Genomic DNA, 27,899 nt, shown 5'->3' with positions numbered 1-27,899 from the left:
ATTAGTTGGCAGGATTTGATGCAACTTGGCAGTGATCAGTAGTTCTGTACCGTATTTGCACGGTAACAATGCAATGCCTCCTTATGTTAACTGGAGCGAGAAAAAAGAAACTAAAAAAAAAAGCCGTTCACCTCCCCAAAGGGAATCGTTAGGAAATGCGAATGCACTTCTTGTGCCGAAAGAGGGCGCCGTTGTCATCAGACATTCACCTTCACCGACTTCTGCCATCGCCTTGAGAGGTGCCCAGCCAGCGAACAGTCGCTGGAAAAAAAGGTGCGCCTATTATGTGAGTAAATACGGCACGCTGTAATGGAGAACTCTGACTTAATTTTTCTCTATGGCAGTTGTTTAATGCAATGTGAGCCTTTCCTTCCCACCGTTGCTAGGAAATGAACACAAATCCTCAAGTTTAGCAATGCTGCATTTTAGTCACTGAACCAGCATGGAGGTCCTTTAGAAGAGCACCACACAGCGTCTATTCAGTGAACTCCCCAACTACTTGTACATTAAAGGCACATCCTTACTTGCGATAGTAGTAGTCGAAGCACTCGTTGCAGAAATGTTCGCCCGACGAGAGGTGGTACCATCGGGAAGTGTAGCCATCACCACAGCACCTGCACATGATGCGAGTTCGCTCTGTTCTGGAATGCCACATGTTGACAAGGATTCATTTCCTTTCTTGGTATATTGTTATTAAAACCTTAACAATGCCTAAGCTATTTTGCAAGCACAAATACATGATCACGTCTCTTCTTTACCATGACTACTTCTTCACTTTCACCAGAATAGCAAATTATTGCGAGCAAGCATCACCACCTATGCCATAAAAAATTTTGACTAGGCATTGCAAGTTGTAAGTGCTCTCTAAGGAGAATTTAAATAAAAGGGTGATTAAAAAATGTTCATTGGACAAGCTGGAGGAAAGTGAACTGTGTCGTTATCATGATGCCAGGAGGGCAGACACTGTCCTTTTGAGCAGCATCGAATGGCCTGCATTGACACACATTCAGTGATGACATACAGTGGACAGTCGAAACCCGTGATAACAAAATCCCGAGCCAATGAAATTCTCACCGAAACATATATTTTCGGAACACCAGTGAACACCCACAGCAGTCGATGCATTTCGTAACTCATGACTACGAAACATATTTTTACCGCAGTCTCTAATTAACAAAATTTTTTAAATGGAAGTGTGCAAATAATCTACTCTAGCAATATTAACTGCATTGAAACAATGCTTAAATGCATTCGTGATAAACTTAAGTTATGCGAAACTATTGCCACAATGCACTTCATCAGACGCCACCATCACACTGCACGCATTAAATTAGCACTCCGAACTCCACTGATTGATTGATACATAAGTTTTAACGTCCCAAAACCACCATATGATTATGGGAGACGCTGCAGTGGAAAGCTCTAGAAATTTAAACCACTTGGGATTCTTTAATGTGTACCCAAGTCTGAGCACACGAGCCTACTGCATTTTCGCCATCGCAAATGCAGCCTCTGCAGCTGCAATTCGCAAAAGCTTTTGACTCAAAAATGAGCGGACCGTAAAGCGTTGCCTAAAGGCAATGCTTTAGGGTCCCCTAATTTTTGAGTCACCCCACTGAGCAAACAATAATGACATCCATTGATAAAGTCCATATTAGCATTTGCTGAGCTTGTCAAATCATTTGACAGACTCTGCAAATTTGAATATGGACCTGCCAAGCTCCCGACCTTGAAATTCCAGGATGTGAAGAACCGAGGAGTAGGGTTGGCGAGAAAAATAAATGGCGCACAATCAGTTTTTGTTTTTGTTTTACGGAACGAGAAATGTCATACACTACTGCAAATGATTTCCAGTAGCTTATTCAAACGTCAGTAATTATAGTGGTACTCAGAATTATGCGCTGTACAAACGCATGAATAACTGAATGAAATTAGTCAGTGCCCCGTGACTTGCACTGTCCCCACCTTTCAAATCTCAATAGTGTTAAGTGCCAACCACTGGCACGCGTATGCTCGCGTCTACGCGTCAAATGCGCCTCTTGGCGTCAGCGTCTGAAAGGCATACGCGAGGAGGCACGAGGGATCAAGCCGGGCTTGATATTTTTGCCAGCGTACGCTACGCCACCACGCGTACAGCGGCGCCAACCAACCAGAGGCCGCCATGCCTCGGAACGTTATTTCTAATGGCCACTGCTTCGAAGGCACAGCCGAGTGCTGGATGCAAGCACGGAAACTGCTCCAAACGTTCCTGAATGACCGCTTCGTAATCTAGAACGACAACGACACGACGAACGACTGCGAGTGCTACCAGCGTGACGGGGTTTCGTGCCGAGTTCTAGCGACGCCGACAAATCCAGCAAATGCCGGCCAGCTATGCTAGCGCCGGTCCCGAGTGCGATCGTCGGCCGAGTGAAAGCATGCCGGTTTTCTTGTGTTTTGATCTGTGACTTTATGTGCTAAAAACGAGTGTAAACAGACTTCGAAGGTTCGAAGGTTTGAGCGTGAGCCCTCGCCTACCGTGGAGGCAATTCGGAGTGGTGTCATTTGCATCCAGAGCAGGCCTCTACCGCCTAGTTTGTATGAACCAGCACATGCGAGGAACATCGGCTGAAAAAACTCTACGGTAGTTTCCGTCGCAACATAGACACCATACACGACGCCCAAAACATCGCGTAGTTCATACGGAGGAGTTTTTATCTGCACTGTATTTGTTTTCAACATCGGTATTCATCATCGCCGAAAGCGAACCTTGCACTAGCCAACACATTTCGATGATGTGAAAACGTACGTACTAATAGAAGTGTATTCGCGGATTGTGCGACGCTGTAACATTCGTTGGCTTCGGTGTAAATCGTTTTTGTGTGTTGCCAAGCTAATAACAAGCGTGCGCTGGTTGGTAAGTGTGAGGTGACTTCGTGTCGGGTACCACCAACGCTGAAACATTCAGCTGTCAGCGGTCTCATTTCCATTCACATACAAGACAGAAACTCGAGCGTGCATTGCTGTGGTGATCGAAAAAGAAAGTTGCATGATTAAGTGCTGCTGGTATTGTCTGCTATTTCACTTTTCGCTTCTTCTGCTTCTCTCCCACGGTCAGTAGCGCATACGTTGTTTGGAGGCATTCTAACACACACATTCTTAACTTATAGTTCATTGTGATACTCATAGCTATACGCATACAATGGCGCTTCTCCGTCCTTTTACAGTTTACTATAATATAACGCGCGTTTTGTTTACAACTGGACAGATAACTGAAAACCTTGTGAGAAGCACCTGATTTGAAATCAGCTGCACACGATGACACGATAGTTGGAAGAGAAGATCACCACATGTATGCACAGAATGAATGAAGGTGCACTAGTACTGTACAGCACTTTGTATAGAAGAAATGCAAAAAGTACCTGATGTGACTTACGAGACCTTTCAGAACTGTGCATGTATCTATCTTTTCCTCCAAACTGTAATGAGCTGAAGATATTATTGAATGGTTTTGAACATTGAATATTTGTATGTGTTTCCAAGGAGTGCTTCATTTCTGTTCAGTTTTTTTAATATATGCATTAACTTGGATTATATATGCGTGCACTTAAGCATGTACAGCTTAGCTCTGTTGGAAAACTTGCCAGAATTTCTGTACGGTGCTCTGGTGCAATCCTATGATCGGCACCTGTCCCATCAAAAATTTTGGGCATGCTTTATTGCATTATAGGGTATTTTGACAATTGATGACCTGTGAAAGCCACAGTGCTTGGCTGTAATCTCAAAACCAATGTCTGCCTCATCAAGAAGTGTCAGATGCATTTTGTAGATATTAAAGGATATTTAAACTACCAGCAAAGTGTTGAAGCCTTCAACACAGCACTGATCCGCAATCACCATCCAGCTTAGAAGTCATTTGTAGTGCTCTCTAACACGTTTAAATAAGGTTATCAAACACTGACATCGCTACACCGACTTCAGCTGTTACAAGCACGAAGCTTACGCATATGTCTGGGGGTTCCCCAGGCAACATCAAGTTCTTTGACACTGGCAGAGGCAAGAGAACCCAACTTTAAAGTAATTAGAAATGTGGAGACATGTCGGCACCTCTCTCGTCTAGTCACGCAACACCCTTCCCATCTGCTCATATCCAACATCGTGAACCGTGCTGGAGCGCAAATACACCATGTGTACCAACAGTACATTTCCCGGCTTCCTGTGTCGACACATTGGCCACTGGACCAAAACTACCCTCCATGGCTGCTTGAGCTACCAACTATTGAAACGTCAATAGAAGGACTTCGAAGCAAACATGAAGTGCCAATTGTTGCCGCTCAGCAGTTGGCATCACATCATCTGTTTGACAGGTACCAAGGATATACTCACGTGTACACTGACGGCTCTGTCACCAAAAGAGACAGCGACATCAGCATTCATAATTCCGGAATTGCACGAAGAATATGCATGTCGGTTGGGCCACCTCTCTTCTTCAACAACGTCGGAGCTCGTAGCGATTTTGCTAGCCATAAGCTTTATTAAACTGTCGACACCAAGAAAATTGGTGGTAATTACAGACTCTGCGGCAGCGCTAGCATGTGTGGAAAGTGCGACTTCAAGAAACATTGATGTGTGTATAGTATACGCTATACTATAAGAGCTCTCAGAAGCTACGAAGTGGAATCATCGAGTGGCATTTCAGTGGGTCCCCAGTCACTGCAGAATTAAGGGGAATGAAATGACGGATGAGTTGGCGAAAACCGCTCATAATTCTACGCAAACGTGCCTCATTCCAGTATCTCAATATGATGCAAATAGAATTTTAAGAACAACAAAACGTAAATTATGCCTGTCTACCTGGTTCACAGAAAAAACAAAGGAATCGATCCTATATTCTGTTGATCCTAATCTTGAACGCCAATTAGACAGTGACCTCCCCAGACGTATCAACACACTCATTTGCCTACGACTCGGAACTGCTTACACCAAGCACTTCCTACTTCGTATTCATCGTGCAACATCATCAGCATGTTCATGCGGCCACGACAACCAGCATATCTGTCACCTCTTGCTCGACTGTCCGAAACACGACACACACCGAAGGCTACTAGAGCAAGAACTGCATAGGTTAGATCCTGAGCGACCATTCGGGTTGAATAAAATACTAGGTCTATGGCCATTCAAAACAAACGGCAAAGCAATGAAGGTGCTGCAACAGTTCTTCGAAGAAACGAAGATTTGTGACGAATACTGAGCGGCCAAAAGTTAAAAGTGAGCGTGTCGTCTACGTGTTTGTTCTGCCCATATAGGAGAACTTTTGCTCTAACCCATGTAGGACTGTATATATGTTAGTTTTTTTTCATAACTTTATTTGTACCAATTAGGTGGAAAGGGGTAGCCGTCGCCAAGTAACGGTGACAAAAACTCCTTCGTTTATTTTCTATTTCAATAAAAAAAAAAACTGGATTGATCTACTTGGTTTGATTCCTAATACCAGTGTGTCTGGCTTTTTGGAGGCACTTGTATTAAAATAATGTTCTATTTCTCTGATTTCTTACCGGGGTGCACTCAAGGATATTGATATTTGTTTACATTGGCCTATTTAAATCTGTAGTTTTTATTTACTATTTAAATCCTTTCATTTTGTATATATGTACGCCACTTTTGTAGTAGCCTCACATTGGGCTGCCGTATTTGAAAATAAATAAATATACCATCCGAAAGTGTTCCACGCTGTGCTCGTTGCCAATCTGATCACTAATAACTGTTGCATCATGATGTGTCGGGTGTGTTTTATTGGATTGGAGAACATTTTGGCTGCCTTCCTGAAGGGTTCAGTTCCAGTATTATGACCGATATCTGTGACTTCATGAAGAGTTAGGCGCGGTTTGTCGTTTTAGAAATACTTTACCTATAGACAACGTCCAGAAGTCTTCCATACAAGGTTCAGTTGCAGTCCTATGGCCAATATCTGTCTTATCATGAAAGTTTCAAGTATAGTTAGTTGCATTAGAGCATATTTTGACTACAAAAAATGCCCAGAGGCATTCTACGTAGTGCTTGGTTCAATTCTTATGACCAGTATCTGTTGTATCATTAAGAGCCAGATGCGGTTGCTTGAATTAGAGGATATTTCTAATACGCTTATTCAAAAGCCCTCCGCACAGGGCACAATTACACCCTCATGACCTAAATCCGTCACATCATGAAGAGTAGGGTGTGGGTGTTGCATTGGAGAACATTTCGGCTGCAGACAATGTTCAAAAGCCTTTTATACAGGGTTCAGTTCCAATATTATGACTGATATCTGTGACTTTATAAACAGTTGGGTGTCGTTTGTCGTTTTATGGAATACTTTGAGTAAAGACAACATCCAGAAGTCTTCCATTAAGGTTTCAGTTCTAATATTATGACCGATATCTGTGACTTCATGAACAATTGGGTGTCGTCTGTCATTTTAGAGAATACTTTGACTAAAGACAACGTCCAGAAGGCTTGCATTAAGGTTTCAGTTCTAATATTATGACCGATATATGTGACTTCATGAACAGTTGGGTGTCGTTTTAGAGAATACTTTGACTAAAGACAACGTCCAGAAGTCTTCGATACAGGGTTTAGTTCCAATATTATGACCGCTATCTGTGACTTCACGAACAGTTGGGTGTTGTCTGTCGTTTTAGAGAATACTTTGACTAAAGACAACGTCCAGAAATCTTGCACTAAGGTTTCAGTACTAATATTATGACCGATATCTGTGACTTCATGAACAGTTGGGTGTCGTCTGTCGTTTTAGGGAATACTTTGACTAAAGACAATGTCCAGAAGTCTTGCATTAAGGTTTCAGTTCTAATATTATGACCGATATCTGTGACTTCATGAACAGTTGGGTGTCGCCTGTCGTTTTAGAGAATACTTCGAGTAAAGACAACGTCCAGAGGCATTCCATACCGGGTTCAGTTCCAATATTATGACCAATATCTGTGACTTCATGAACAGTTGGGTGTCGTTTCTCGTTTTAGAGAATACTTTGACTAAAGACAACGTCCAGAAGTCTTCCATGCAAGGTTCAGTTGCAATATTATGACCAATATCTGTCACATCATGAAGTGTCAGGCACAGTTAGTTGCATTAGAGCACATTTCGACTATGGAAAATGCCCGAAGGCATTCTACGCAGTATTTGGTTCCTATCTCATGACCAATTTCTGTTGTATCAATAAGAACCAGGTGTGCTTTGTTGCGTTAGAGGATATTTCGAACACACACATCAACCGAAAGCCTGCTACTCTGGCCTCAATTGTAGTCTTATGACTAACTTAAATCTGTCAGATCATGAAGTTTCAGGCGTGATTATTAAGTTGAATGCTATAAAATATGATGTGTAAGTATACTGAAGGTACCAGCATATTCAAGATATTGTTAATAAATTTAGTAGTGCAGGTATAGAAACCCGGTGGTTTGTAAACCTGATCAGGAGGGTAGCCGCCGCCTCATCCACCGAAGAGAGGAGGGGGGGAGCTCAATGTCAACTCCATATATTAATTAATATAATAGGGAGGGGGTGCTAAGTCAGCCCCTACATTGAGAGGGGCACTGCGACAAACTTTTGCGCCCCCCCCCCCCTCCTTAAGGAGAACTCTGCACATGCCTATGATAAACGTATAGTATGCTAGACGCGCATGTTCATTCGCGGGAGCGGCGCACACACCGACGCTGATTTCTGGTGCATACCGCAGTAGTTACTTTGGGCACTGGAATGTCAATTACTTCTAAAGTAGTCTAAACTGTGGTGGGTGAAGCACTATCAAATTTTTAATGTGTTCTCATATCTTCTAAAACATATAAACCCACTCCAGTTAGGAACGTGCCGTTTTGTGCTGAACTTGGACAGTTCTAAGCCAAAAGGTCAAGCAACATTGTGCATTCACCTTGGACGCGTGGGCGTCAACGCGGTTGACCCGTGCCAGTGGTTGTGCGCCCTTTTCCTCCACAGGCGCGACTAGACGCTTTTGACGTGTAGGCACGTGCATACACGTGCCAGTGGTTGGCACTTTATGGTTGGCCTGCCTGGCTAGGTGCCGCTTGGACGCATGAGAGTGAGACGTTGCGGCTGAGCCTACCCTGATTCCTTCTGGGTCAGCACTCCCAGAGATACGCCAAAAGCGGCAACAACACGATAGCAGTACTTCAAATTTTGCAGCGCAGTTGTCTCTCTCGTAAAATTCTTTGAACATGCCCGGCTGACTGACGGCTGTTTGCAGTAAAAACGACTTAGAAATGGTAGTCATCTCTGAGCTGCACCGGACAATAAGCCAAGCGCCTGGGATCAGTGTTCGGGTGCATTTCCCTTATCTTCGTGGTGCCTTCATGCTGCCGTTTTCCACAAACCTTGGCCTGGCCGGAGCCGCACATTCATCACTGCAACGGACTACAGCGTTGATCTGCACGTAGAACCCTACGTCTTCGTGCTGTGCTGTGTCGTGAGCATTGGGTATTGTGCAGTGTTTTCTCCCTTGCCATGGGACGAACTGGGCATGCTTCTTCCCTCTTTCGTGGGTTGAGAAGGAGGTGGTGTTTCACCTTCCCCTTTTGGGGGAGGAGGTGAAAAGAGCATATTCATCGGACTGTCCTGGCCTCAATAGTTTTCCCTGCAAGAAATTCTGGGAGGACCAGGGCATAAAATGCGAGTGCTGAAACGGTTCTGACAAGTTCCCAGAAGCTCCCAACAATCTTCCATCGAGACCTGCCATGATGCTACCCCCATCATGTAATAACGCTACCTTAAAAATGTAAAAATTGTAAATAAAATGAAAGTTCCTGTTAACAGCTCCGGCTGCTCTCCACGCATCTACCAGAGACTGGCTGGCTACGGTCCTATGAGCAGACCTCCAACTACATTTACATGCTTTTCTGCAGGGCACTGGTGTATTGCAGCGAAGGTGGCTTAAGCAGCATTCTCTGCGCAGGTTTGAATTAAAGCCATGAAATTTTCCAACCACTACACCTTTACCGCTCCCTTCCCACCCATGTTTTTTTTCTTTCACTGTGGGGTTAGGTGACGCATTGGCTCGCTTGCAAGGCAGGTTTGACGAGGTAAAGTAACAACAGCGAGCGCCAGTTGGCCTGGTGGCGGTACCAGATATCTATTGCCAAGACTGTGGCCGGGGCGAAGCCACTTCAAATCAAAATAAAATGTTTTAGGGGTCACTGAAGGCCATCAACGTGGTCGCTGGCAACGCCGGCATTTGAAGCACATCAAGCTAGTTCTTGCAAGGAAAATGTGACATTTACAGTTACTCGCTCATTTTTTGCTTTCCCCACTGATTTCCTTATAGCGGGTTTTAAATGTACCACATAGGATGAAGAACTATAGTGACATGTTATGGTCACCTTCTAAGCAGTGAACGTTCTGAGGAGAAATCATGTGTAACTGTCATTTGCACACCCTCTTAAGCAAGGGTGGTGTTTCTACTGTTTTTGTGCATGCAGACATTTCGCACTTTACGAATACAGCTGCTTCCTATGTGCCACGTGTGTTTGCTTGCAATCTCCAAACTTGTTTAAAACTCCTCGGTCAGCCAACAATTTGTTTTGCAGAAAAATATAAAAGCACAGCATTACTTATACCAACAGATATATGAAAAGTAGACTCTAAAACAATAGTTACGTACAAAACCAGCACTGAAAGTCGCTGGCTATAGAGCTATCCTAGAGCATTCACAAACAAGGTGGCAAAATTTTAGTAAACTTGGTCAAGCACTGTATTTATGACCAAATCATTTTATAAATATTAGCTGCCTGAGAGCCCGGTAATAGTGTAACAAGCTTGAGCCATGATGCAACAAGTAGCTTGCTGCGCAACTCTCTGCATTCTGGCAAATGACATCGTTCGGTGGTCAGCTGCAAGTGAAAGTAAGGTATTTTAGATTTCTTCAGCTTACAACTTAAAATGAATGCTTTGCAGCAGCCCAGACTTGTGTAGAAGATGATGGCCCCACTCCGGGCCAATCATGACGTAACACGCATCATGGCGAAATGGCGGCTGCGGTTGGTGGGGACCACACAACCAGATTATCATCACAAACTAGGTGTCATGGCCTCTTTAATAAACAGACATGAACCCTTTCAGATGCCACGTATGGAGAAGTGTCTGTAAATGCATCAAACCACTACAACCTTACTTCCAGGCACTCAATATTCTATTGCAACACCAATAATAAGATGGTTATTGAATTTATGAGTGTTATTTCAAGTAATCCAAATTAAGTTGTAATTAAATATCTCTTTACCCTGAAGTCATAGATGCTTACTTTTAACATAGAGTAAAATCTCATGCTAGGAATTGAGTCCTAATTCATTTTGGTTATGTCCATTTCACGCAAAGAAAAATCTGCTTTTCACATTGCTTGCAGGAAGCGTCACGTCGCACGACTCGTCGAACGTCTTAGTGCCTTCAAAAAGTGATCATATGTACCAGCACACTGTGAAATAAGGTTAAATGAAGTCAAATTCATTATGCAGGGGTTCAATTCACCCAAAGTACGATATACCTCGCTCTTTCTTAGCCTCTACTTGATGAAAATAGCAAAAACTAGAAGCACGGACTGCTGGACGAGTTGGTAATTTATCTTAACTGAGTTGCATGAAAAAAATTGAAGTACAAAAGGAAGACATCTGAACACACCGCACTGTCCAGGTGTCTTCCTTTTGTACTGTACTTCAAATTTTTTGTGCAAATCAGTTAAGAAAAAAAGCAAGAACGAGTGGTGTACACAATTGTGTACATAACTCCTTGAAGGGCTAAAGACAAGTATCAATTTAGTTAACAGTCAAGGAGACTAAGGCAAATATTAATGACAGACAAGATTGCATATTGTCCACCTACTTTAGTTTTATTTCTTAAAAATCAGTGTAACACTGAGTGCAAAAAAATCATGAGTGCCCATCAACACTTGTTGCCTCATTCAATTCTTCCAGATATCCTGTAGAGCTTATTTTGTGCCTTCAAAGTTCCACATTTTGAAGACAGGTTATTTTCCAAGTGTGCATAACACTGCATTGCGCACAACTTCGGAAGTCGGCGGCATTTCCTTTTCACTCATATATGGGTCTACATAATGCCTGCAGCAACAGGTGCTCGACTAAAGCCATGAACTGCCAGTGACCCTGCCTTGGAAGAACACTGCCAAATAAACGAGTGGGGCCACTCCCTTAATCACATAGGCAATCGAGTATCATGTTTAGGTCATTGGGGCTGGGCCTGTCCACCAAATCACGAATTGCCTGTCCACCATCATAGGTGCAGAATGATATCGTTGGCACTATTTGTGTCCCTTACCTCTTGAAAGACTGAACTATGGCTTAAAACTTCACCAAACAAGCAAGTAGACATCACATGGATGCATCATTTTTATGTACTTGCAGTTGGGGCACGTTTCATGATAGAGCAAAGCAAATGCAATGTTTTTCCGAACGCCCAAAGGTTCTTGTAAATACATGGCCCTGCAAACAGGACCTAAATGGTCAATGCCATAAAACATTTGTGGCATAGTGTACATGTGTGAAAAATGTGCCCATTTTCAAACTTTTTTTTTTCTCAGCAAGTACTTTTGTCATGTAGAGATGAAATGAAATTTTTTGCGTGCACCACTGACATTCAGTTTTATGGCAAAGTTTGTTTAACGAGCACAATAGCTATTCCTTCCACATCCACAGGTGTGCAGCGGTAAGCTTTGGTCATGGGCAGTATTTGTTTGTTGCACCTTAAAAAACTGACATAGTGATTTTTCTCTGGAATAGTGACTTCTTGAATACTCATTAGTCACAGAAGTGCAACTTCAGTTGTTCCTAGCTGTCTCTCGTTTGTGCAAATTACACACTTTTTTAGTCAAGAATCATGAAAAACTATTATCTTTCAATGGCAAAAAGATGAAGGGCTACTGACAGTTTTTATCTCATGCGGTGGGGCACAAAGTTTGTGTGCCTTTTCATCCAGTGATTACACTATAGGCACATGGACCAGTTCCTCCAATGTGAGTCCGTGGTAATCTTTTTAATGCCAACATCTACAGACTTGTATGTTTTTAACACAAAAGTGTTTTATGCCATAGTCCACCAAGACTTCATCGACATATTTCTGTAACGGAAAGTAGAAAAAATGGACACAATAAGCTGTCAAAGAAAAAATGTTCCGTCCATAAGAGTCGAACCTACAACTTCTTGGTCCGCTCCGCACAACAGATGCCGGACACGCTATCTATTGCCCCGCCGTCACACACTCGGTAGGCTTTAAAAACGTTCCTTTATATATAACACTTCGCTCTTGCAGCGCTCTTGTTCGGTGGGTGCTGTCAGTGTCTGGAAGCGGTTAAATGGAGTAATCCATTATGACTGCGAAGTAATGCATCATGACCACATTTCCAATAAGTGAAGTGAAATTCCGGTGATGCCATAACACACCACATGATGGCAGCCTTAGGTCACTCATTGTAAAGCATCAGCCTCAATAATAGCATCTATCTATATTAAAAAAGGTCTGTGACGTCCGCTTGCCTCGCTACCATAGCCTAACAGCATTCCCGACCTTGAGAAAAATTGAGGTGGGCTACAGGAGACACACGACGCGCGTTGTGTTTCCCTCTAGTCCGGCTGTGGCGTTAATTACAGTAAAACCTCATTAATTCAAACTCTGTTATTTCAAAATCCCGCTTCGTACTAAATATTTGAGCGGCCCCGTATTTCGCAATACAAGTCTGAGCGGACAATTTGAAGCGACGGTCAGCACCAGTTCGGTTAAAGGGGCAGACTGGTCTTTGGGACCAAAAAGTGACAAAAAAGTTCATTTTTTAAGATTGACATATTTGGTTTCTACAAGGATTTTGCTATATCTTTGCAAATTTGCACACACATGAAAGTGAAAATTTCTTTGTAATGTCATTCAACTGTCCAGATTCTTGGTGCTGTTACCACGCAGAACCTGTTAAAAAAATGGGAACAGACTTCGAGGCTTATTTATAATTTGCCAGCACCTGTGTTAGAAGCTCTGCTACAAATATATGAGCAACTTTATAAGACTGCAAAACATGCACACCATGATTGTTGTTTTTTGAAGAAGCTAAGCGTTTTCAGTTTTTTTTCCCCATTTTTCTCAAAGAAGTACATTTACGACTGTTCAATTTTGAGGCCTCAATATCCCTGCAGCTAGGGCAGGTACAACAATATTTCTTTTTGCAATGCAAACCTGTATGTGTGTAGAATGCAAGTGTGGGAGCAGAATTTAGGAGCACAAGCCTTTTTAATTAATTACTCATTAAAATTATAATACAACAACTGCTTTTGAAAATAGCTCATTTTGCTGTAAAATAACCAATAAAGGCCTAAAAACAAAAAACTCTTGCATACCTTCAATCTATAGTCATTAGTCTATATTGGCATATCTTAAATATCACTTTTAATTAAGCACTTTTTTCTATGGCGGCCTTAAACAATAGGGGGTGAACTTAGGTTATCTTAGGAACGAGATGAGTTACTGGAAAACTAACTAAATATTCGACATCAGCAGAAAGAACTGCATTATCCTGTGCAGCTTGATCAAGATCTCTGAATAAATAAACAAAATAATGTCTAACACCAATCTGCCCCTTTAATTAAAAAGTTTGGGTACCATAAGACAATTCGTGATCCCGACTCTGCCCCAAATCTATGGAAAAGATGGCTCTTAAGAGCCACAAGGCCATGTAACGTAGCTATACTAATGAGTGGCAGATGAAGCACCCCAGTCCTGCTACTTCCAGGGCATCAAAAGGAAAAAAAAAAAAAAACGCTCTCGTGGTCAATCGAGACGAGGGCCTGCAAAAAGAAGACGTGCTTCAGTGCAACACAGCAGTGATTCGTGGCCAGCATATCGCATGCTTCTCGCTACGTCAGCACGTCACGATTTACTCATTCTTTCTGGTATTGTAAAATTATTTAATAAAGGACCGTTTGGCGAAATTCATGCCATATGCAAGCCTTCGATGGCCGACTGCTCTAGCAATATGCGCACTTTACACTACTGGTGAAGCTTTTGTTTGCAACGCCTACTTCTAAAACTTAATTCAATATCTTCAACGAACACAGTTTCCAAACAAAACATATCGCGAATTTCGTCACAGTAGCCATTATTAAACTATTTGTTTTACTAGAAAGAATGGGCCGCATCATGATGGGCTGACGCAGCGAGGAACGGCAACATGCTGCCCGCGTCACTACTATGCTGCAGCGAAGTACGTCTTGTTTTGCACTGGCGCGCATTTCAGTTGATCACGACAGTGTTTTGTTCTTTTCTTTTTTTTTTCTGTGGCAGCAGTAAAGCCCTCCGTTCCTCCGTGTTTAAGCTAAATTAAGACCAGGTATTGCTTGCTACCACAGCAAATCAGCCCCGATTACCTGGAATGATTTGAAGTTCCTTGCATCCCAGTTTTTGTATGTTCTGTTAATTTGAAAACCTGTTTAATTTGAAGATTTCTCGTGGCCCCAGTGGCTTCGAATTAACGAGGTTTTACTGTAACTTAATCAAATGTTGCGGATAGACGACCTTCGCATTAGTTATGCATCGAATCAGCAATGTTTCTCTGGCTGTTGTACTGCATTCGCCCTCACTACTACTGCTACCACAAGGGTTTGTTTAATCATTTATCGTTGAAGCAAGTCACTGGGATGGTGGTGAATCCATGCCAAACAGTGCTACAGCTGCTAAACAATAATAGGCATTGTGCAAGCTCTGTTCAATGGGCCACAAACACTGAACTACGTCTTCTGTAAGAATATTTCTCACTTTTGTGTTACGTTATTTCCATGACAGAGGGATTAATCATGTCTTTTAACTTCATGACAAGACAGTACTTAAATTGGACTATTTCCTTTCCCCAATTTCGCTGTCATGATTGTCTTTCAAGGGAAATTGTATATGGCTAGGCAAAATGAAAATTTGCGCATCCCGTCCACACAAAAATGCCTGATCCCTGTGTGCTACATAAATAGAACAAGCCCCACTTTCACCACTGGTCTGCAGAAAATTAAGAGGAGCAGGTGTGAATATAGAGCAAGTGCAAAAATAAAAATTCCACCAAAGCACTCCATACAGATGGTGAATAAGCGACGCTAAAATGCAGTAATAATAATATTATATTAATAATAATAGTAATAATAGCAGTCAGTTGTGGGAATGCCTTTCAGAACTTTGGAGCACCCATTGGAGCAGGCAAAACCTGCTTTCAGAGCAGCTATGTCTGTGTTTAGAGCCCACACGGGCTTTACACACATAGAGGAAGAAAATTTAGCTTCAATTGAGTTTAACTTTCCTTCAAAGAGCAATCATTCATACAAAAGCTGCAAGCTCATGAAATAAGCACAAAAATAAACATATGTACGAGTATGTACACAAGTAAGATTGTGTACACAAGCGGTGACTAAGATGGCGAAAGATATTGCACCAACAAGCTCGCTGCAGCATAAAGCTCATAGCACTGCGCACACACACATTCAAGGCTCACTACAGTAAAACCTCATTAATATGTACATGCATGCCAACAACCTGCCGGGAATGCAGCTAACTGCGCACTAAATGAAGTATGCATTAACCACCAAGTACATAGGTGTGCGCAAGGTTTCCTTTCAAGGGGAGAGGGTTATGGTTTGTCGCACTGCCTTCCTGCCATGTCTATGTGTATACAGCTGACGTTACGCCCTCTTTCGCCCCCCGTGCGCCCCCTCGTGTGCACGCCTATAACCAAGTACCAATTTACATTTCTTTAGGTGAGCCATCTCGGCTGAAGAAGGAAAAATAGAGTGCCACAGCAAATATCGCCTAGAGTGCCAACCATGAAGCCATTTTTTTCCTTTTCCCAATGTTCAGAAATGATTGGCATTCTTGCACGACAGTTTGACGGCACGCGGCAGCGACACCAAAGACCATTTTGAAGCTACTGCAGAGTCCAAGATACGCAGTCCACACAGCTATTGACATAGTGATGAAACAGACATACTCGGCTGTCCGTGATAAACGTGTGTCACAGTCTGCTACTTACTGAAAACTGGCAGATTTTTAGACGCCGTACGGTCGCAGGGAGCCGATCATCCACTGGCTACTTGCATGCAGCACTTCGCCTACTGGGCGTACACACTCTGCTTCACACCGTGCACAGATGTGGAGAGAAGCACATTGTGTTTATGCGACGATGCGAGCTTTCTGCAAGCGATGCTTCAGCAGTTTTTGCAGCGGACGGCAGTGCGTTTGAGCTGTCGCCACATGAAAGCGTGTGCTACGCTTGCTCGCTCGCCATCAATGCCTGCAATCCACAATGCTCAACTCCGCAAGAGTGAGCTGCTTTCGCTTCTGCAAAGCGGTGAACCCAGAACACAATCTCGCACAACGATTGAGGCAGCAGCGTTGGTGCCTCAGTGCTCTCAGGTAGTTGCCCGCTATTAAAAGCGTACAGTGGGTTTAAAGCGTCCCTACGCCCCACACGTAGGCTTTTTATCCGCGATAAGTTCTACTGGCGCGGTTTTCGGTAGTCCCCACATTGCCATCGTTCTTCCCCAATAATTACCACATAAGTCACCACCGCGGAAGTTCTAATAATTAATCCGCCAATTCGGTGCTTCTGCAGCAGCACAAGTGTACAAGATGATGACGATCATGTAATATTTGCTCACTATATGTGGTGTCAACATTACTTTCGGTTCCAAAACTACCTTGTGGCGCAGCAATGGCACAATCTGACAAAAAATGATTTCGGAGCTGTATGGCGCAGTTTTTACCGTTGGGGCAATTGGCGTAGGTTTCTCACCACTGTAATAAACAATATATGGGGTTTTATGTGCGAAAACCAGGATATGATTCTGAGGGGTGTTGTAGTAAAGGCTCCAGAAATTCGGACCATGTGATGTTTTTTAATGTGCACTGACATTGCATGAAACAAAAGCCTCTGGCCTTTCACCTTCATCCGAATGCTACCCCCTCGACAGCCAAGCACTTAAACCACTACACCACTGAGGTGGACAAAGAACAATAGTTGGAGTACGTAATTATAGGGTGTGCAAACATGGGCACAAAAAAGATGCCATAAACAACTGATCAGGTGCACGAGGGCTGAAAAGAAAGACCAAGGTACACACCTTTTTTTAACACAAGAGATCGCTAACCTTTTAATCAATCTTTAGACTGCTGAGAGTGTAAGTGCACACCGAAATTTCATGAATGTGCAGTTTTGTGTCGGCAGAGAAGTGAAGAAATACATCTGATGACCGAAGCTCAGCATATCGATATCACTTGGTTGGCATACCGATAACAGACTTGTGCATGCTTTAAATGTCGTGCATGCTCTACATGCGTAGAACATGCATTATTCAACCGTTAATTGACTTCCGTAAAGACAAAATCAAATGCCAGTTATCTTGAACGTAGATCCCCACTTGTGTCAGATTGAGAGGTTCACTTATTGCACAGGCATGAGCACGGAAGTTTTTGTGACTTTCTTTTTTCTGCCACAGTGCGCCTATTCAATTGTTAAAGGCCAACCACAACAAAATCGTGCACACCCCAAAAAGCTGATTTATAGGCAGTGTAGCTGGAGACAATGCTGCCTACCAAATTTCACTTTCGAAATGCAAATAGTTACCAAATAAAAACGCTCACCAACAACACAATTTTCGATACCGAAACTACAAAAAATGACGCCCTTACAGCTGACTGGAAGTTAGCTAGACAGCCGCTCAACAGACCGACTGCAGGCGAATCGTCTGCTCTGTGTTCCGAAGTATGCACTTCGTGGCTGCACCTCTGCATTTCCTCTTTAAATATTAACGAAAAAAAAAAAAACTATGTAAACATGCACAGTGAAGGATACATAACTGTGAAAAGCTCGTTAAAGCACGCATCTAAATAACAGATACCTGCTTCCGCCTACCGTTTTTTTCTTGTTGTCTTGGTGAAGTCACTGGTTCACAATGAATGATACCGCACGTTTATGCTTCAAATATTCTTGCTTTGTTAATAGACTACGGATGGTAAGACGGCGTTGTTTTCAATACCGATGATTTGTTTCACACACCCATGTCTAGCAAAAGCATCCCTGCGTTTCTCTTGAACACTTGTCTGACTGCACCCTAAAGATTACATTAAACCTATCGTAGCACAATTTTGTTTTCTTATAATACATTTATAGGCTTAAAAATCGCTTCGAACTCAGCACAATAACATTTCTGTTGAGCTTCCCCGCTTTAACTGCTCGCAAATAGAAGCGAGCCGATCAGCTTTTGGAGCTTTGATTACACTATCATAGATGGCGCAGTGAGTGTAGCACTTCATGCGTAATCATTACACAGGTTTTGTCCTTGGAGTAGCATTACGCTGTAATTTAGTGAACGTAATGAGCTAACGCAGGCATTTTTTGCCATACTAAAGCTGCCTAATACGAATACATGTCGTCTCCAGCGCTTCTCCAAACTACGGTTGGGACTTGCTGCTGTTGTGTTTGCAGTGGCTAAATCTTGAAGGCACTGCGTCAGGATTTAACGTCTTTTCAGTTTCGACAGTATTTGGGCAGAGACACATCAGACGTGCTTATATTAATCTTTGAAGTGCGCTGTGTAAAACACCATGCTCTTTGATACATGTCATTCCTTTCACCTCACTCCGACAACCCGCATCTTTTGGAGCTTCATGTTTTTCAAAAAAGCGTGAAAGCTGGCCTCCGGCCATAACATGTGTTCCAGCAGCCTACAGCCCCACCTTTCGTACAACAAAACCATTCAGTCCTCCGAACTATCCACTTGTAGAAGCGCGTGATGCAGAAAAAGAATGGATGCGGTTGTAGGGAGGTCTGCTCACGAGCGGTGGTGAGCAGTAATTGACGCCATTTCTGTTTGTGTCCGATTTGCCCAGGCACACCGCTAGAGTTCCATGTCATCTGTTAGCTGACAGTTAGAGCACCGATTATAAATGAAATACGCGATTGCAAGCTTTTACACTTTCATTATCATTGTTTACCTATATTATGCATTCCGAGCCAATTTTGCCCTTGTAAAATTTCATTGCAGTTGGCCTTTACTAGGCATTCGTGGCATCTTGACTGCTTGTGTTTGCACGCCCTGCCTTTTAAAATCATTGTAAAATTATAATCATTTTATAATTCGTGTTAATGAATGAGGAGAGCACTTGCCTCTTGGACGTGCGTGCAAAGCAGGTGGGCCGAGTTTCCTGGCAGCTCACTTTCTCACACTTGCGCACCATCGTGTGGTTTTCGTCGGACGACTGCTCGCTCAACATTTGCCGCTTGGCCACCCGCGGCGAGGCTCGTGGAGGCGGCGCTGCCTCACCGTTGTTCTTTGTGCGTGCCCGCTTGGGCATCCTGCCAGTCCCGTGTGCCCTCCTACGAGAAAAGAAAAGCACAGTCTCCTGCCATGGCCTGCAGAATGTGACTAAGAAACAACCCAACACGATACCTAGTTATAACCTGTGTCCAGTCGGCGGACAGCCGTCGCTAACCCTTCTGAAAAGAATTTACGTAAGTGCCCCATCCAACAGAGCTCACTCTTCAGGACATCAAACATTTCTCGAACTTTCCGAGAGCCTACTTCCCCATACAAACCAATGTTTGTGTCGCTGGTCAAAGGTCAGAAACTCGAGCGTTTTAGTAAACTTCGTAAGGGATTATGACGTTGCTGCTCCGCCAAACTGCTTTTCGTAGCAATGACATTTAGCTCTTACGGTGCACAGTGTTTACATTAGCCAAGAAAATTATTACTGTATGAGTGGAAACCAGCTAGAACTCCTGTCCTTTACAGGTTGAGGGGAGATGCATCACAGTTCTGTGGGCAAAACTGCCTTGAAGTCGTAGGTGAGTGCAGCTTCGCTTTCATCAGTGTTAGCCCCAATAACCCTGACCTCTCTTTTTTCATCAACAAGGGTACAGCCAGCATTTTGTTTCAGAAGAGAGGGTCGTATATCTTGTGTGTGTTTGTAGACATGCATGTGTGCACACACAGCACTGATAGAATGAAGCAGGTGAGCTCACAGTAACACGCATACTTTCGTTTCTCTCGTCTACAGTTCGTCTGGCATCAGCTTATTGTCTCGCACACTGGATCACAGGCGAGATTATGTTTAGCAGCCAGATTTATAGTGACACCATGTGGATAACCTAAGCCATAGTGAATGACTGTTATGCTTGACATTTTCACGTCGCAATTCATTCTGTGAGCACTGCGCATTTAACGTGTGAAAAAATTCCAACAGACAACTCAACCTTATTCCTTTACCTTTACAAGTTCAATTTTCCTGTAAAACTCCGTTCCACCCATTGTTAAAACCATGGCACAAAGTTTAACTACCGACATTATGTAGTCCACATTACCGACTTCTGTATATTGAATTCCTGTTTTCTTTGTATCAGCTGATTGCCAGGGCACAATGATTGTCTACACTGCCAGAAATATGTCAGTCAGTCATCTCCCTAGGAGATTTTCTGAATTATTCGTTCTCCGTGTGCTTTGCATTCTAACGATAAAATATTTGGGTAAATATTCTGCAGTCTGTCCAATGAGGGGAACATGAACAAGCTGCCATCACTTCACACCTATGGAAGCTAACTCTTGTCATACTGTCCACATGTAACAGTTATATTCAAAGGCAGCAACAAAATAGCAATGAATCTTCTCCCATTAAGACATACAGTCAGTCATATGAACAACCACAAAAAAGTGATGTTATGAATGTGCATCACAGTAAACCAAGACAGTTCAATGTTCACTTGGCTGTCTGATAGTTCTTTGTGTCTTGCAATCTCACAAAAGCAAGAATACCCCTCTTTCAATGTTCACAATTCATAATTTCGTCAAACTACTGTTGAAAGAGCAATAAAGCAAGCACAACACTGCCTGAACATCGTAGCTCAAAGCGGTTTGGAGACAGCCACATACATCCCAGACCTTGCCGTACGTTGCCTTTATCAATGCACACGGACATAAAAATACTTCGTCCTCTGTAAGGAGACCACGCCTTCAGCCACAATGGTGCATAGTTTATCAGATAAGGAGACATCTCCTGTCTGCTACCTAAGCAACCCAAGGATCGCCCTCAAACCAAAAATAAAAATACAGTAAATGATCACATGAGTGCTAAGAAAGCAGTTACAAGATTTTTCGAAACCTTTCAATGGTTGCTTATAAGAAGTTATCGTTGCTGTATGCAGCACAGGGGCTATAAGATCAGATCACACAGTGTTTGAAACCAGAGAAGTGTTCGAAAATTATTACACTCACTTTTATAACATTTTCTTCGAATGGTAAAAATAAATTTTACACAGCCCCATGGTGTTTTATCAGCACATGTGTTTGAAGATAGCAGGCAGACACACACTTATAGAACATGACACATAGTTTTGCAGCACTGAATTTGACCCGTCAAGCGATCACTAATTCACAGTCCTCTGGACCACAGTTGGTGGCCCGTATTCCATAACAGCTATGTTGAGGGCTTTCCTTGGGCAGAACCACACTTTCTGCAGTTCCATTAACGTTTTTTCAGTATGCAGGACGGTTTCTTATGTTTTTGGGGTGTCTGTATTGGGCATGATTATACAGTAGCTCTCCTAAATGTGAACACACTGTAGAAAAAGTTTCGTGCGCACCCTTTGGTACACAGTAGTGTGATGCGAGACCACACAGTTCAGTGACTGCACTTTCAAAGCTGCTGCAGAGCAAAGAAGGGAGTTCGCCGAGTATTGGTTTGGTGACAGTTCTACAACACGGCGCGGACCGGTGCTGCACGTTCAGAGAGATCTAAAAAACAAGGGCGCCCGTCTAAAACGCCAGCAGCACTGGTCAACGGTCAAAGCAAAGGCCGCTCAAGTGAACGGAGCCAGGGATTTGAGGCCACAGGCTTCTCAGTCGCGGGCCTGTTCCACAGGGAGCGACACAAATGTACGTGATGTTGGGCGCATTGTCTTGGCACCAGTTCGTCAACGCCCGAGAAGGTCAAAGAACCAACAAGTTCGGGCCCTCGAAATGCGCACACAGAGATGCAATGGCGAAATACGTGTTAGCATCACCACGTTTAGTGACTATAATAATTAAAAAACAAAGAAAGAAACAGATGCAAGCAAATCAATGTAAAAACAGAAAAGCAGCGCCTTTTGACAGGCCAGCTTTGCGACCAATACCCATAAAAAGCGCGGCGGTGGCCGCGTTTTTGTTTGTCGCGTTCGCGGCACTCCGTGCGTTGCGTCGGCTACGACCACTTTCGCGGCGTCAAGTGTTCGGACATCTTGGCCAGACAAAGAAGTAAAATAAACCGCGCCGATGAGCGCGCGAAGACACGAAATAAAAAAGAAAGAAAACCGGAGTCTGCGGCAACGCGTTCATCCTCTTTTATCGCGCGCGCTGCTCCGACACGAGAGTTACATTAATGAACGCGACTCCCACAGCAGTATTGTTAGAAACATGGGCGCTAGCGAGGAATACGTACTAGGCACAACTTGATCAAGAAAGCAGCGGCAACACCGATGCGGCGTCCAACGCGGGAGTCAAAGCAGAGTGTGCCGCCATGTTGGTTATTTGCGACGTTAGGAAAAGCCGGCACGGCGTGCACCCCTTGACAACGACCAAAAAAAAAAAAAAGTGCGTTGTGCGGAAAAGCGCGAAATTTGAAGTCATAACATGACAGACATTGTCGGAACAATAGTGTGAGGACTCTGTGCATCGCGAGGCGTGTATTTTTTACCTAATTCGTACGTTGGCAGCGCTGTTGATTGCAAGAACACTGTACCCGAACAGCCGAAGACACGATCTGCGAAAGAACTGGTGGAAAACAACAGCCACTCAGCTGATACTTCGGCAGGCGCGGCTACATGTTCAGAGGGGCGGCGCCAAGGTGGTGGGCCCGGGTGGGGGGAGAGGGAGATGGTTGGAGCTTACCCTTCCACATTTTCACACTTTCGTCTGCAACGGGATTAATGCCCCGCTGCGGTGGTACTCGGCTGTTGACCCGCAAGTAGCGGGATCGAATCCCGGCTGCGGCGGCTGCATTTTCGATAGAGGCGAAAATCTTGTAGGCCCGTGTGCTCAGATTTGGGTGCACATTAAAGAACCCCAGGAGGTCGAAATTTCCGGAGCCCTCCACTACGGCGTATCTCATAATCATAGGGTGGTTTTGGGACGTTAGACCACACATGTCAATCAATAGTCGGAATTGATGCTGCAGTGGTGGTAATACTTGTACCCGCCTGGACAGATCTCGCCGCAGTCGATCACTACGATAATTTTCACTAAGCAGAGGTTAGTTTTCAAGGTAAAAGTCAGACACAGTTCCAAGATCTGATAGGCCAAGTTCAAGCATATTACATTGTGACTCTTCAAACGTACGTGTGCTTAGACATACTCAAACTAAGGATGAACATTTCTATTGAAACTTCGCACACTCTTCTAACATCTAAACACACACACGCACACACACACGCGTGCGCGCGTGACAAAATATTCTCGGTGCATCCACCGAACTTCGCTTGTATGCGAGTTTACAATATATTGATACATATGTTTACTATGCCCTCACGGCTAAAGGCACTCCGAGGTGCTGTCTAGTGACGATCGTGCAACACAGGCAAACATGCAGGCCAACCACAACCTAGAAAGGGCTATTAAATGTTGATAATGTAACTTATGCTGATAAATAGAAATATGATGGTCATACACCTAAAGCAGCGTAATCAGAAATGCGGTGTGGGCAGCTGTAGTGAGCACAAGTTTTATTGTTCAGCAGTGCGGCAGCCTGCGCTATAATAAGGAACATAATGCTGAAAAATATATGACAAATTGAACTGATATATTGATTCCCTTCATCTGTTCATCCCTTAAAATTCACATGACTTTAGAATCTCACACCGAGTAATTTAGTTTCTGCAACTAGCGACATAACTCACAAGAAAGGCACAGAATGAAGAAACATAAGTGGGCATGGGTAAAATTTAATATATATATATATATATATATATATATATATATATATATATATATATATATATATATATATATATATATATATATATATATATATATATATATATATATTGTTAAGTGGTTTATTGGCCGACACTCAGCGATGATTCACGACAGCGACAGTCAAAGCGGGGATCGACTCTCTGCGCGAGCTGCTCTTCTTCTTATGGAAAGGGCGACCCACTAGAAGGCGCTGCAGAGGACGACCCACTGTTGAAAGGCTTTACCACAACTACCCCGGGTACGAAAAGGGAGCCGCCTGGCGACCTAACAGCTGGTTACAATGAGCGGGTCATGGTAGGCCTTGAGGCGCTCCACGTTAACAATGTCGCGTCCTCGACGACGCATGTCCGAAGATGGTTCGATGGGTTCAATCAAGTAGTTGACTGGGGAAGTGCATTTGACGACGCGGTAGGGGCCTTCGTATTTGGGCAATAGTTTTGAAGATAGGCCAGTTGCAGTAGTAGGGATGGAGAGCCAGACGAGCGCTCCAGGGAGGAACGTGGGCGCAGTAGTGCTGGCGTCAGCGCGAATAGCTTTTTGCCGCTCTTGATCATGCGCTGTAAATGTCCTTGCAAGCTCTCGACACTCTTCAGCAAGCTTGGCTGTAGCAGAAATAGGCGCCCACTCGGACGGATCTGGCTTGTACGGAAGTATAGTGTCGATGGTGTGCGACGGGTGCCTTCCATATAATAAAAAGAAAGGTGAAAAGCCAGTAGTGCTTTGAGGGGCGGTGTTATATGCGTAGGTGACGAAGGGTAGAATGTCATCCCAATTTGTGTGATCGGCGGCGACGTACTTGGAAAGCATGTCGCCGAGCGTACGGTTGAAGCGTTCCGTGAGGCCATTCGTCTGCGGGTGGTAAGCAGCAGTTTTGCGGTGAACAACGTTGCACTCTTTGAGAATGGCTTCGACGACTTCAGACAGGAAGACGCGGCCTCGATCACTGAGCAGTTCCTGAGGTGGACCGTGTCGCAGCATGAATCGTTGGAGCAGGAAGGAGGCCACATCGCTCGCTGTAGCCGCGGGGAGAGCGGCAGTTTCGGCGTATCGCGTGAGGTGGTCCACAGCAACAATGGCCCAGCGGTTACCAGCTGACGTTAGTGGAAGTGGCCCATACAAATCGATGCCAGCGCGCCCAAACGGCCTGGCAGGGCAAGGTAGAGGTTGCAGACCTACCGGCGACAGTTGCGTTGAAGTTTTGCGGCGCTGACATTCTATGCAGGAGCGAACGAATTTCTGCACGTAGCGGTACATGCCGCGCCAAAAGTACCGTTGGCGAATGCGGTGGTAAGTCTTCGATACCCCGGAGTGCGCACATTGCGGATCAGAATGAAAGAATTCGCATATGTCAGAGCGCAGACTGCGAGGTATGACTAGTAGCCACTGGCGGCCGTCACCGTTGTAATTGCGTCGGTGGAGGAGGTCGTCGCGAACGGCGAAATGGTGGGCTTGACGACGCAACGCGCGAGTGGATGGAGTGGATGGATCAGTCAGCAAGTCTATCAGTGAGGCAATCCATTGATCCTTGCGCTGTTCAGTAGCAATGGCATGAATGCTAATCGAAGAAATGGCAAGGTGAGACACTGAGTAGTTGGCATTGTCGTCAGGCAAGGGAGAGCGTGACAGGGCGTCGGCGTCAGCATGTTGCCTTCCATTGCGGTACAGCATGCGGATGTCATAGTCTTGCAGGCGAAGTGCCCACCGGGCGAGACGGCCTGAGGGATCTTTCAATGACGACAACCAGCATAGTGCGAGGTGGTCGGTGACGACATCAAATGGGCGACCATACAAATAAGGTCGGAACTTTGCAAGGGCCCAGACGATTGCCAAACATTCTTTCTCGGTGACTGTGTAATTAGTCTCGGCTTTCGTAAGCGTACGGCCCGCGTACGCCACGACATATTCCGGGAACCCTGGTTTGCGCTGCGCAAGGACAGCGCCGAGGCCGACACCACTGGCATCCGTGTGTACCTCTGTAGGGGCCGTAGGGTCGTAGTGGCGGAGTATGGGAGGCGACGTCAACAAACGACGAAGTGTTCTGAAAGCGTCGTCGCACTGTGATGACCACGAATGGAGAGGCCCGTTACTTCCGAGAAGCTTCGTCAGCGGCGATATGATAGTCGCAAAGTTTCGAATGAAGCGCCGAAAGTAGGAACACAGTCCTACGAAACTGCGCAGTTCCTTGACGGATGTCGGCTTGGGGAACTCGGTCACGGCTCGAAGCTTGGCTGGATCAGGGAGAATTCCGTCCTTGGACACGACGTAGCCGAGTATTGTCAGCTGCCGAGCTGCAAATTGGCACTTCTTTAGGTTCAGTTGCAGACTGGCGTTGCTCAGACGCGTTAAAACATGCCGAAGGCGTTGAAGATGCGTCGAGAAGTCAGGAGCGAAAACAACGACGTCATCGAGGTAGCACAGGCACGTGTGCCATTTCAGGTCACGCAGAACTGTATCCATCATGCGCTCAAAGGTGGCGGGCGCATTGCACAGCCCAAACGGCATAACGTTGAACTCGTACAAGCCGTCTGGGGTGACAAAAGCGGTCTTCGGTCGAGCGTCCTCAGCCATAGGTACTTGCCAGTACCCTGAGCGCAAATCGAGGGATGAAAAGAATTCTGCTCCTTGCAGGCTGTCAATCGCGTCATCTACCCGCGGTAGTGGATACACGTCCTTACGAGTGATCTTGTTGAGGCGTCGGTAGTCCACACAGAACCGCACAGAACCGTCCTTCTTCGTGACGAGAACGACAGGAGACGCCCAGGGGCTGCTAGAGGGGCGAATAACATTGCGGCGAAGCATGTCGTCGACTTGCTCATTGATTACACGGCGTTCTGTGGGAGATACGCGATATGGACGTTGCCGCAGCGGTGGCTGTGCGCCTGTGTCGATGCGATGCGTAACGGTGGATGTGCGGCCGAGAGAAGGTTGAGCGACATCGAAAGAAGAGCGGAATTCTTCCAACAGGCTCAAAAGCTGGGAACGCTGGCCCTGCGTAAGGTCGTCGGATAAGCAGGGACCGAATATATCATCGGATGATGAAGCAGATGTGGAAACAGCACCAAGCGTACAGGAACTTGAGCAGTGCATGTCATCGGGTTGATCCATAACTTACGCGTCTTCGATGGGTTCCACGCTGCCGAGACATTCCCCTCGCACCAACGTAACGCTGTACGGAGATGAGTTCACGACGAAAATAGTGGTGCTGCCGTGAGTGAGTTGCACGGTCGCGAAAGGAACCAGCAAGCTTTTTCTTATGAAAACACGATGAGATGGCGAGAGGAGTGCAGCGGTGCCAGAAAGGCTTGCGCAGTAGAGCGACACCGCAACGGACGAGTTTGCAGGCACTTGAGTGTCGTCTCTGACAAGTACCTTGCTTGCAGCGGATGGACTGTCGGCCGGCGTCAAAGAAGAGAATGGCGTGAGTTCTATTTCTGCTGGTGCGCAATGAATGACGGCGTCGTGGCGGGTGAGAAAATCCCATCCTAGGATGATGTCGTGAGAGCATGAAGAAATTATGATGAATTCGACCGCATACATCACGTCCTGAATCATAAGGCGGGCTGTGCACATCGCCGTAGGGTGAATACTTTGGGCGCTGGCTGTACGGAGGGAGAGCCCACAAAGCGGCGTGGTCACTTTGCGCAGTAATCGGCTAAGTTTTTCGTCCATCACGGATACGGCGGCTCCAGTATCTACAAGGGCAGATGCACGAACGCCATCGACAAGCACGTCTATCACGTTCGACGGGCTTTCCTGAGGGCTTCCGCAGTTCGACAGCGTCGCGGCCCTTGCCTCGTGGACTGCGACGACTAGTTTTCCTGGTCGCCCTCGTGTGGACGTGGCCGCATTGGCGACAGTGAGCGACGTCGTGGAGATGGTGAACGG

At 44.9% G+C, this 27,899-nt stretch overlaps 1 protein-coding gene across 3 annotated transcripts in view; it reads right to left on the bottom strand.

Annotated features, from left to right (window-relative positions):
• The window catches only part of LOC119170881 (lysine-specific histone demethylase 2), a 215,402-nt gene extending 192,826 nt beyond the window's left edge, over nucleotides 1-22,576 (bottom strand). For 2 of the 3 annotated variants that reach the window (XM_037422162.2, XM_075886484.1), the window contains exons 1-3: nucleotides 22,483-22,576; nucleotides 19,178-19,387; nucleotides 525-614 (exon numbers count right to left, since the gene is read on the bottom strand). In XM_037422162.2, the coding sequence (XP_037278059.1) occupies nucleotides 525-614; nucleotides 19,178-19,365 (278 nt within the window). In that variant the 5' untranslated portion in view covers nucleotides 19,366-19,387; nucleotides 22,483-22,576. Of the gene's footprint in view, nucleotides 1-524; nucleotides 615-19,177; nucleotides 19,388-22,177; nucleotides 22,287-22,482 lie in introns of those variants that run through there. The other variant, XM_075886483.1, reaches the window with a different exon arrangement.
• Between the last annotated feature and the right edge of the window lie 5,323 nt (nucleotides 22,577-27,899).

The sequence above is a fragment of the Rhipicephalus microplus genome, chromosome 2, assembly GCF_043290135.1.
Source record: "Rhipicephalus microplus isolate Deutch F79 chromosome 2, USDA_Rmic, whole genome shotgun sequence".
NCBI classification, from domain to species: Eukaryota; Metazoa; Arthropoda; class Arachnida; order Ixodida; family Ixodidae; genus Rhipicephalus; species Rhipicephalus microplus.
The sequence above is the reverse complement of the archived record's forward strand: the minus strand, read 5'-3'. Positions and strand labels throughout refer to the sequence as shown.